Below are 12,476 nucleotides of genomic sequence, written 5' to 3'. Positions count from 1 at the left end.
CCTCTAAACCACCATTGGCATAAAAACTGACCTCAGCACTCTCATAAACATCCAAAGCTCTTCTGATGGACACACTGAAGGGATAGTGATGAAAAAAATGACGTCAAATGTTTTGGTTTCGCCCGAGAAACACATTAAGATATATTTCTTCAGTCAAAAAAACATTTGGCATTCTATAAGATCTGTTATTTTTAACCCTTAAAGAGTTTTTGCATCATAATGAATTTAGCTTTTCAGATAAAAACTGTTCAAAAGTGCAAAAAATGCATTTGCAATTACATACAACAACAAAAAACAGCCATAAATAAATTCAATTTAGAAACTAAACATTCGCGTGAAACTGGAAAATGTGTCTGATTCTTGATGAACAGATGAGTCTGAGAGAAAGATCTTCTGATGGAGACACTGAAGGGATAGTGATGGAAAAAAAGTATGTCGACTGTTTTAAAACTTTGCCAAATCTTTGCGAGCGAAGTTTCTCAGCGAACGCAAAACTTTAGTGAGTAAAGGCAAACGCATTGAGATATTTCTTCAGTAAAAAAAAAGTGGCATTCTATCAGATCTGTTATTTTTAACCCTTAAAGAGTTTTTGCATTATAATGACTTTAGTTTTTCAGATAAAAACTATGTTCAAAACTGCAAAAAATGCATTTGCAATTAAATACAGCAACAACAACAACAAAAAACAGACAAAAATACATTCAATTTAGAAAAGATGAAAGGACTCTGATTCTTAGGTAGGCTGCTTAAAAATACAGCAAACTACCCTTACCAGTGCATGAAAACTACAGCGAGTAGCTCTGGGGTAAAAGTTAGCAACCCCACAATTAAGAGATGCGTCGTGTGCACATTTCCCATGAATAGATCCATGACTCAACAGACAAAAGAATCCGCCAATGTGTCAAATTCCACACCGCACAAATCATGCCGCTGTTAGTAATGCCACCACAACAGACCTATAACTATATCACACTATCCCACTATGATAATGAAATGCATATGAACGCAAGACAATTAATATCGTTGCACAAAAACATCAAAATCTTGTGTCAAGTATTGTGACCAGCTGTGACCACAACAGGGACTTTTTATGGATTATCCGGGTCGCCATGCAGGGAATCCCACTAACTATGAAATCTCGTTAGTCTAAAATCCTCATAACTGTAAGTTAAAAATATGAGGTCCATTTCAAGATGTTCTTATTTTTTAATGAAAATCTGTCCGAGCTGCATTACCTGAAGCAACGTAAACATGATCCACAGACTAATGCAAATGTAGAGAGCTGATCAAATGTCCGCTGTGAAATGTGAAGGTCTTTTGATGGTTAAACATCTGTGGTAACAGCGCTCATAATCCAGTTCTGAGAACACTGACTACATCAACTGGAATCCCTTTCAGCTTTCCCAAAAACTGTACATTTATAGGACCCATGTGAGCATGTGGATTATACTTGATAATTGGCTTTCTCCGTTTCCCTCGGTGATGATGATGATGATGTCTGAATCACCGTCGCTAAAAGGGGAAAGTTGCAGAAACAATTGTGTTTAGAACAGCAAATCTGAATCTACCGATATAGTCTTGTTTAACCCGAGTATAAACATAAAAAGTGACAGGCTCATTGGAAAAACAGACCTCTATCTACATTTATACTTGTAAACAGGCAAAATAAAGATAAATAAAGACTTAATCCCACACGGTTTTCTGAACAATACAATATTATGTTGCCATAGTGCAAGATTTATAAACTAGCAGGCCTATATTTGAGCGTTTGCATCACATCATGTTGTGTGTCCGGCTAACCTGAGACAATGCACAAACACAATCATAATCACAGAGAGAAAAGAAGATGCAGGATAAAAACACAGGGCTTTAGCAAATGCATTTCATCTCACGTGTGCTTCTGTTCACACTAGAGTTCCAAATCACTAGATGGCACAATAGAAACACCTTTCTTAATAACCGCGTTTAATGATGACGCTCGCGGGGTTTTGGCGGATTCTTCACCGATCGCGGACTGCACAAAGTTCCCCTGTTAAATAGTTAATAATAACTGATATTACATTATATTAAAGCGGCAGACAAGCACGCGCTCAGAATAAACACAATGATATAGTTCACTAGTGTGGACGCTAATAGTTTATAGTTATCTTCTTGATCGTTCTTGGTGTGAACGGGTCTTAAAGGCACATTAACATGATAATAAACCGACATGTCATCATTGTTAGATTCAAATGGTAAATATCATTAAGTTGGGTGTCCGTGTCCGCCTGAGATAATAACCATATTTATAAGGAAATCATCATAATTAATATTAATAATAATATTACAAATATATAATAGTAATGGTTAGGTTAGGTTTAGTCTAGGTGGTGATCTATTTTCCAGCGAGATAAAGCATTAACCATTTAACAATACCGGACATTTCATTTCTGAGCGGCTGCGATACGTACAACAACAAACGTATGTCCATCTGTTTCATATCAAACTGGGATGCTTTTAGCGCCTAGGACGTGTTAGAAGCAACGTAATATAATTTTGCTGAAATGTTGCCACATTTAAAAATGTCCATAGCATAAGTAGTATCATTGATGCACTTAATATTCAACAGTATTATTTATTATTGAATATTATATGAGAACTGAACTGAGCTGGATGATGACATTGCTGTTTTTTCACTGATTTTTTAAATTATTAACTTTTTTAAATGAACCACCACTGAACTTACTTAAGCTGCATTGACTGTTTTCCACACATTTCTAGGTTTGTTTCATTAATACAGTGTTTTCTTTTTTCTTGATTTACCCTGAAAGCATGGAAGTGAAATGTGACAACATGACCACATGACAGATTAAAATGTTATCCGATCCAATAAAAAAAAAATATACAAGACAAACTAAAATATTTTGTCAATAAAATACAATAATTAACTTTTTCATAAAAAATAATGGTATTTTTAATAGTTTTTTAAATAAATATTTTTTTGATTTTGACAACAAACAGCAAAACACAACTATACAGCATAGTTCAAAATATAATAATAATTAATTATTTCTGAACATTGACTCTCAGTCTTTATTCACCTTTTTCTCATGGGTTCTCAATAGAATTCATAAAAGTATAGAATAGGATATCATAGTTCTAATAGGGACTCATTGTAACGCAGTGTGACAACATGCCCCGCCTGCACAACTGGGATTATAAACCTGGCAAATGTTTCTGCTTTTAAATCAGCATTAAACAACTCTCTGAACTGTTAAATTACAGATATAAGAGTAAAAAATAATATCGGATTTGTCTAATTTTAAATAAACACACAAAAAAAATGAAACATTAACAAGACATTTACTTTTGCTATGAATAAATAAATGTTCAGTGATATCTTCCAAAGCTTTTTTGAATTTTGGTGTATTTTTTCTCTATATATAGCGTTGATATGGCGACTAGTAAATACAATAAGTGTCGTCAAGTATTTAAACTTGTGTGTGACAACTAGAGCTGCGTTAGTGTGTGCCCGATCAAACAAATGGAGGAAACAGGACAAAGGAAGGAAAGAGGAAGACGTGAGGCAAAGTTTAAAATCCTTAAAAAAAAAGGAAAGAAAATTGAAAAGGAAACACACACTGAAAGAGTGATGTGATCATGATGAGGCAGCACCCCGGGGTCCCTCAGCACCTGTCCATTAGGGCCCAGGTTAAACGAGAAGAGAGAGTTGTGTGTGTTCCTCAGGATCCTCCTCTCTCAGCTCCAGGTGTTCCCATCCGACAGAGGGAAAGTTGTCTTCTGACACCTCGTATAACTCAACAGAGTTATGGCCTTGAGTTTTACTATTATATCCCAATCAGCCAGTTCAGGGAGTGGAGGACAGGAGAGTAATGTGCATAAAGACCCATGTATGAGACATGAACCTCATTAACTTCACTTCAAAGAGAGTCAGGACTAAAACAACTTCCCATTAGGAAACCACGAGATGCAGGACATGAAGACATGAGTTTAAAGAAGAAAAGCCGTTTTTACTGCTCTTACGACAGAACAAATGTCTGAGGAGAATGACAGAGGAGTAGAGTGGCTCCTGTGATCTTTAAGTGATGGGTTTACAGGAATCACTGAGTCTCGGACAGCTCTTTATTTAATGAACACATGAAGAGAACTGGGCTTCACTTTGATGTTCTGTACGCCTCCCACCCGTCTTCCTGTGCGAAAACCACTCTCTCACACACACACACACGCACACACGCATGCACGCACACACACACACACACGCACGCACGCACGCACACACACACGCGCACGCACGCCCGCACACACACACACACGCACGGACGCACACACACACACGTACGCACACACACACAGTTAAATTCTGTAAAAAAAATTTAAGATCACTTTCTAAAACTTTTTTCACTTCAGCAATAATCGTCTTTGAAAAGGGATAAAATTTCAGTCTGTTGCTGTAAAGCGTTCAAGATTTACCAGTTTAAGTTGGAAATCAAATTTTCAGGTCTATGCTCAAAAACTGAATAAATGGATTATAAATACAGCGAAAATTTTATTGAGTTCCATAAAATCCCCTAAAAATACAAAATATTAAATAAAAAAACATTATCAAACTAAAATATAGTACATTAATTATTGAAATAAAAAAATAAATGTCATCAGTGAATGCAATGCATTCAGCGAGACCCTATTTACAGTGTGAATGATGAACTGGAAAAAAGATATCGTGGCCATTAATCAAACATTTCCCAGACAGCAACATAGTGTCGGCCCAGATCCGGCCCACATCTGGCACACATATAGATTCCACGTGGCCCAGATGTGGGCCGACACTATGTTGATGTCAATTTTACCCCTCATTTTAGTTAGATAATGGACACAAATAAATTAAAACAAGGGAACAAATTAGTACAAAATGGCCACTATAGTAAAATATGGCCAGGAATTAATAAATCGTGTGAATGATTGATTTTTTAAATAATTTTCTTTTTACAACAGGTGAAATATTAGTTTATTATGAGCAGCTGGCCTTTAACTACACCGTACAGTTCTGCTATTAGTTCGAGATGAATGAAATAAGGGGATCATATTAAAAAATAAAGGTTATTTATGGGAATCAATGAAGATTCTTTAACATCTATGAAATCTTTCCATTGCACAATATGTTCTTTATAGTATAAAAATGCTCTATAGATTTTTTAAATATCACACTAAGAAAAAAAATGGTTCTTTTAAGAACGGTTGATTATAACAGAGAATTACTGTAGAGTTAACTAAGGCTGCGCGACTGCAGATTTCATTAGTTGAATTTAAAGTTTATCTCAACCAGTCACCAAGCAATGCTTCATGTTGTTCAGTCTGTGGTGTAAAAATGTGCATTAGTTATTAAAGAAAAACACTTCAGCAAAACATGATCAGCTCAAAGTGTCTGAATCGCAATCACTTTTGGAATTTTACTGGTAGTCGCTGTGTGAAGAAATTTTGTGTATAATATGTCACAGTTTACTTTATTGTGCTCTCACTTACATAAATGAACTATAGTGTCCTGCTCACACTAGAAAAACATATCAAAAATGATATCTGTGTCTGAATCATGTTTGGTTTGACTGTACTGAGGTCATGTGAGAATAACATACAGTTTGAAATGTTCATCATGGATGTTGCACTTAATATTTCATGCGAGTCTTAGCATGTGAATAGAGTTTCTCTGAAACGATTACTGAGATCTGATTAATAAACACAAACACTTCATAGCTACAAAATAGTTTTAATTCAATGCATTTTAAATGATTCTAGCAAAGACAGAAAAGCAATCACGCACATTTGAACATGTTATGATTTGAACCGTGTTATTAGTAGTAGAGACGGGTCGCAGCATCTTTATTTCTGTAATTATGATCTAAACGTCTGAGAGTGTGTACACAAACATCTCTGTGTGTAGAAGAGTCTGCCGAGAAGTGGCGTAAGCTCTGCGGTGTGTGTGTGTGTGTCGCTCCGGGGAATAACTCACCGATTCCTACACACCAATAATGAGAGTCAGCTGTGTGTCGTCTACAGTCCCACACACACACACACACACAGGGGGTAAATGAAGAAAACACAGACAATACTGTAAGGTTACTCAGAAACAGTGTGATATGTCAATGTGCTTGTTTGGCTTTTGACTGACTGTTGGTACAATATTAGTCTCTAAACGAATGAAAACCTTTCCCCAGGTAATGAAACGAAGGTAACGGTGTGTGTGCGCGAGAGAGTGTGTTTGTGCTACAGTAATGGAAACCAGACACACATCTCACCGTCATGTTTGTATGAAGTCTCCTATATGTGTCCTCTAAACGCATGATGTTTCCTGCTTTAGGTTTCCTCACTTCACACTATGAAATATGATAATGAAGTCCCGTACTGCAGTTTAGTGGCCTCGTTAAACACGCGTTATACACTCGTTATACACAAACAGGATTCCTCCTGATTATAATGATTAGAGAGTGGGAACGGGAGAGTGTGTCAAGAGCACGTCTCTCAGTAAGGCTTCTCTGAGAGATGAGTAGTGTGTGTGTGTGTGTGTGTGTGTGTGTGTGGATCAGTCGCTGGGCGCCGGGATGACGCTGATGTGCAGGAAGTTGTCGGGGTGACTCAGGTGTTCACTCAGCCACTGCACCGGCGTCTCCAGCAGGGGTTCGATCCCGTGAACCATCACCTGGAACCTCTTCGGCTCGTCTGGGAGGATGAGGAGGATGAAGATGATGATGCGGATGATGATGAAGATGATGATGAAGATGATGATGATGATGAGGATGATGATGCGGATGATGATGAAGATGAGGATGATGATGATGATGAGGATGATGAAGATGATGATGATGATGAGGATGATGATGCGGATGATGATGAAGATGAGGATGAGGATGCGGATGAGGATGAAGATGATGATGATGAGGAGGAGGAGGATGATGAAGATGATGATGATGAGATGAAGATGATGATGATGGAGAGAAAAGGACACAGTTAAGCATCAGGGTAAGTGAAATGGAAGAAAAGCAAGAAAAGCCTGATTAACTAGACTTCCAGAGTAACCAGAGTTTGAAAAGATCTTTTTCCCTCATCCGCCGGTTTGGCGACTAAACTTTTAAATCACCCGACATTCAGAAAAAGAAAAAGAAATTAACCAGATTAACTACGTCACTGCTATTATCGTTATTGATGTACATTTTAAAGCAATCTGGATATGATATCGTTTATCACCAGCCCTAGTGAACAACTACATTACCCATGATGCTTTACAGAAATTACACCAATCAGAGAATCAAAACAAGAGCTCTTTAGCTCCGCCCACTCCCATGAAGCACTGCGGATGTAATCCTGTAATCTCTCTACACTCTACATATAGCCTATATATTATTTTATAATATATTTATCATAAAATTTGGATTTCATACATTAATTTCATATTCAAACAAAATCCAGTCATCCAGCATGTCCTCTTCCTCTTTCATCCTCTTCACCATAAATGTGTTTTAATACAGTACAAAGAACATCAACAAAATGTAGGATGTAGGAAAATAATGTTTTTTCTGTTCACCAAAAGCTCATTACGGTTCATTTTCCCGACCGACAACCGCCGCTCGTTATCCGAGTATTAACCGTTAACTGATAAGATTATAATATTGAATTGGCATTAAATAAAAATAAAATTGACGAGTGTCTGTGACCCGTTAAAAATAATTCACGGGTTTATATTAAGGTGCAAACAGCAGCACACAGAACAGATGAACAACAGATCCTGATCCACATCACATGTTCACTCACTGCAGCATTTCTGACAGTGACAACAGTGAAAAACATACAATAGGCCTACACTAAATATATGTTTTTAACTTAAATAATTCACAAATTAAGATGACAAAAAGAAAACACTGAATCCGTTTGGAGATTTGAAAAACCGGCAATTAGTTTTCCATTAGTTTTTCGTTTTTTCCGTTGGCAATTCGTTTTTTCGTCAAATAAAAATAGCAGGCCTACCTCAATCCACAGCTTGTCTAGTTTTTATTTAAAAAAGTACCATGTCTCCATGATGTGGGGTTAGTCTGGGTCTCCGACGGCACAGATATCCCGGGAACACAGAGATAACGTCTCTAGAGTGGCCGGCTTCGGGAAGCGCTTCATTTGCTCGTGGATGTTTGCCTCGCCAGTGATATTGCGTTGTACTTGCACTACTGCTGTATATTAATAACGCATAGCATATTTTGCAAGTAACTTCGTCGCTCTTTCTGTGGAAATGGTCCCAGACAGAAGCTGCTTCTCTTCTCTCGCTTCATTGTGATATACACTGTATGTCTGTGGGACGTGTGGTCGCGCGTGTCCACGCGCCCCGTGAGTTTACGAATATAGGCTATAAGGTTTTTTTTTTTAAGCATGCAGAAAAAGAAAAGAAAAAAAAACTAAAAACAAAAAAACCTTTTAATCTTCAAACCGTTTAACTGGTAGTATTAACTGGTTAAATTTTTTACTTTTGGTTAACAGTTAATTGGTCAATATGAGCATCCCTAATTTTGATCATCACTTTTCTGGTGAAATACATGCATAAAAGAAGCATGCCAAAATATTAAATGTTATAGATGAATATGTACCAAGTAATCCAATATTTTTTAGAGGGGGTAAATGTTACAACTGAGATTTATTTCAATTTTTAACTATTTTTTGTTGTTGTCTTTTTTCAGAAAAAAATATGAAGAAAAAAAAACAATTTAAATTTGACTTTATGAAATTTGGATGATTTGACACTGACCCAGTATAAGCTGAACATTTATGCTAATTGGAACTGAAGGTGAAATAAAATATTAATATTAGTTCAAAAACAAACAAAATAAAAATTAGACATGGGAATGAACTGAAACAATTTAAAGTTGAAGCACTAAAACGAATTGGAAATAAATGAAAACTAAAACTGAAATAAAAAAAATTAACCTAAATATTTAGAAAAAAAGACAAAAAGTCACATAATGAAATTACTAAAAATTAAACTAAAATTAAATTCAAAACTACAAATATAAAAATAAAAGCCAATTCAGAATATTACTAAAACTACTATGTATACTGTATATAAAAATGTACAGTATAAGTGATGAAAGGATGTAAGTCTGCACGTCATACTAACAGGAAATGATGTAGAACTACGGTTTTGGGAAACACAGAATCACTGACCTATGCTGGTATCGTGAACCGTTCTGAAAAAATCTAAATGCTTGTATTATAACAACATAACCATAAAATCAGTGCGTTTTTTGTTTTTATTTCTAGAATAAAACTTTTAGAGATATTTTGTAGCTTAAACATTAATACAGCTCAATGGTATTCAAGAAAAGGATAAAAGCACCATCATTTTGTGCTGTTGAATGTTGAAAATGAACACATTTGAGTTTTAGTGTAAGTCTGTGCCCTGCATAGGCAACATCACTACTGTACAACCATTGCTTTGACACGCTGGTACTGATGATCCACGTCCTGAAGAACTGAATTCAGATTATTTTACACAAGTCAAACCATGAAATGTGGAAACTACCTAACAGAAATTTTACACCACCGGATGATCATCACTGCTCTATCATCAGACTGACCACGCTCACACACTGGCTGCACACCAGTGTAAGACCGGAGGAAGTGCTGGAGGCGGTGACATCATCACATTAGCCCGCTGACCCGGAGGTTAAACGGCTAATGCAGTTTGAGTTTGACAGCAAGTGATGATTCAGACATCAGCATGACCTTCAACACTACACAACTACATCACGGCCTGATGATCACTGCAAACCGGCACACCACATAGGTTTGACCCTTAAAGGGATAGTTCACCCAAAAATGAACATTAGATTTACTCAACTCATCCTAGTGTATATGACATTCTTCTCTCAGACGAACACAATCAGAGTTATATTAAAAATGTCCTGGATCGTCCAAGCTTTATAATGGCAGTGCATGGCCGTTTCTGTTTGCACTTATGATGGAGAGATACACTTTTATGATGATAAATGCACTTTTATGAAGGATAGATGCACTTTTATGGACTTCAAAACAAAAACGGCCATGCACTGCCATTATAAAGCTCGGAAGAGCCAGGACATTTTTTATATAACTCTGATTGTATTCGTCTGAGAGAAGAATGTCATAAATGTACACTCACCTAAATGACTATTATTTTTTATTAATGCAATTATCTAATCAACCAATCACATGGCAGTTGCTTCAGTGCATTTAGGGGTGTGGTCCTGGTCAAGACAATCTCCTGAACTCCAAACTGAATGTCAGAATGGGAAAGAAAGGTGATTTAAGCAATTTTGAGCGTGGCATGGTTGTTGTTGCCGGACGGGCCGGTCTGAGTATTTCACAATCTGCTCAGTTACTGGGATTTTCACGCACAACCGTTTCTAGGGTTTACAAAGAATGGTGTGAAAAGGGAAAAACATCCAGTATGCGGCAGTCCTGTGGGCAAAAATGCCTTGTTGATGCTAGAGGTCAGAGGAGAATGGGCCGACTGATTCAAGCTGATAGAAGAGCAACTTTGACTGAAATAACCACTCGTTACAACCGAGGTATGCAGCAAAGCATTTGTGAAGCCACAACACGCACAACCTTGGGGCGGATGGGCTACAACAGAAGAAGACCCCACCGCGTACCACTCATCTCCACTACAAATAGGAAAAAGAGGCTACAATTTGCAAGAGCTCACCAAAATTGGACAGTTGAAGACTGGAAAAATGTTGCCTGGTCTGATGAGTCTCGATTTCTGTTGAGAGATTCAGATGGTAGAGTCAGAATTTGGTGTAAACTGAATGAGAACATGGATCCATCACGCCTTGTTACCACTGTGCAGGCTGGTGGTGATGGTGTAATGGTGTGGGGTAGGTTTTCTTGGCACACTTTAGGCCCCTTAGTGCCAATTGGGCATCGTTTAAATGCCACGGCCTACCTGAGCATTGTTTCTGACCATGTCCATCCCTTTATGGCCACCATGTACCCATCCTCTGATGGCTACCTCCAGCAGGATAATGCACCATGTCACAAAGCTCGAATCATTTCAAATTGGTTTCTTGAACATGACAATGAGTTCACTGTACTAAAATGGCCCCCACAGTCACCAGATCTCAACCCAATAGAGCATCTTTGGGATGTGGTGGAACGGGAGCTTCGTGCCCTGGATGTGCATCCCACAAATCTCCATCAACTGCAAGATGCTATCCTATCAATATGGGCCAACATTTCTAAAGAATGCTTTCAGCACCTTGTTGAATCAATGCCACGTAGAATTAAGGCAGTTCTGAAGGAGAAAGGGGGTCAAACACAGTATTAGTATGGTGTTCCTAATAATCCTTTAGGTGGGTGTAGATGACTTGAGTAAATCATGGGCTAATGTTCATTTTAAAGTGAACTATCCCTTTAAAACCTTCAGATAAACGCAGGATCTCTCTGGACAGATCTCCCTACGATATGAGTCCTGAACAGCTAAAACACACACACTCCTCATCCATCAGTGTGTGTGAGCTGTAGCTCTCTCTCTCTCTCTCACACACACACTCCTCATCCATCAGTGTGTGTGAGCAGTAGCTCAGGGCTGAGAGGTTCAGGACACTGATAACGAGTGCCGGAAGGAACTTCTCCTCATAATGCATCTTTTGTTTATTAAGCGAGTGTAAAGGCCGGCTCGCGCTCGCTGTGTCCGCTGCATCACCCTGAGCTCTCTCTCTCTCACACACACACACACACACACACACACACACACACACACACACACACACACACACACACACACACACACACACACACACACACACACACACACACACACACACACACACACACACACACACACACACACACACACACACAGTGTAAAGGCCGGTTGTTGATCCGGCCGGCAGAGTAAAAGTGTCTCACCTTTTCCATGTAGTTCTGATGGCAAACCCCAGCTATATGTCCTTACTTTGCTTATTCTACTTTTCAATATCACCTATTGATATGTGTGTGCTAAAACATAAAGTGTATTAACTCTGCTATAATAAAGCTAAAATAAAAGTTAGAATAACACTATAGGAGATGTATTTTGGTAATTGCAAAATATGTTGTTTTCCCTATGTTTAGTGGAGGTGGTTATGATTATTATTATTAAATAATAATATAATTGATAACGATGATGATGACAATAATAATAATGACATAAAAACAGAGCAATTCCAAGAGGGTCCTCACACCATCGGTGCTCGGGCCCTAAAAAGTTTCCATGAACAATGCTAGAGAATAACAGTTTATTTAACGAGCGTGTAATAAGGTCATCTAACGAGTGTGTTGCTCTGCACACGTCCTTCAGTTCGTCTTACTCTCATGGGCTTCAGTTCCACTGGAGGAAGTAAAACACACACACACACACCTCCAAAACACACCCAGCACAGGGGACTCACCGAACACTGGCACAGATGACTACACACGGGATG

At 37.9% G+C, this 12,476-nt stretch overlaps 1 protein-coding gene and 1 long non-coding RNA gene across 4 annotated transcripts in view; both read right to left on the bottom strand.

The window, feature by feature from the left end:
- Positions 1-5,741: 5,741 nt before the first annotated feature.
- Positions 5,742-12,476, bottom strand: part of LOC143709109 (uncharacterized) — an 88,332-nt gene continuing 81,597 nt past the window's right edge. The window contains exon 2 of the long non-coding RNA XR_013193889.1: positions 5,742-6,045. This is a non-coding gene — a long non-coding RNA (uncharacterized LOC143709109). The remainder of the gene's footprint in view (positions 6,046-12,476) is intronic.
- atg5 (ATG5 autophagy related 5 homolog (S. cerevisiae)) overlaps positions 5,742-12,476 on the bottom strand; it is a 41,183-nt gene continuing 34,448 nt past the window's right edge. For all 3 annotated transcript variants that reach the window (XM_077200205.1, XM_077200206.1, XM_077200207.1), the window contains exon 8: positions 5,742-6,711. In XM_077200205.1, the coding sequence (XP_077056320.1) occupies positions 6,575-6,711 (137 nt within the window). In that variant the 3' untranslated portion in view covers positions 5,742-6,574. The remainder of the gene's footprint in view (positions 6,712-12,476) is intronic.

The sequence above is a fragment of the Siphateles boraxobius genome, unplaced genomic scaffold (assembly GCF_051911475.1).
Source record: "Siphateles boraxobius isolate OS27281-9 unplaced genomic scaffold, OSU_SipBor_1 45, whole genome shotgun sequence".
NCBI classification, from domain to species: domain Eukaryota; kingdom Metazoa; phylum Chordata; class Actinopteri; order Cypriniformes; family Leuciscidae; genus Siphateles; species Siphateles boraxobius.
The sequence above is the reverse complement of the archived record's forward strand: the minus strand, read 5'-3'. Positions and strand labels throughout refer to the sequence as shown.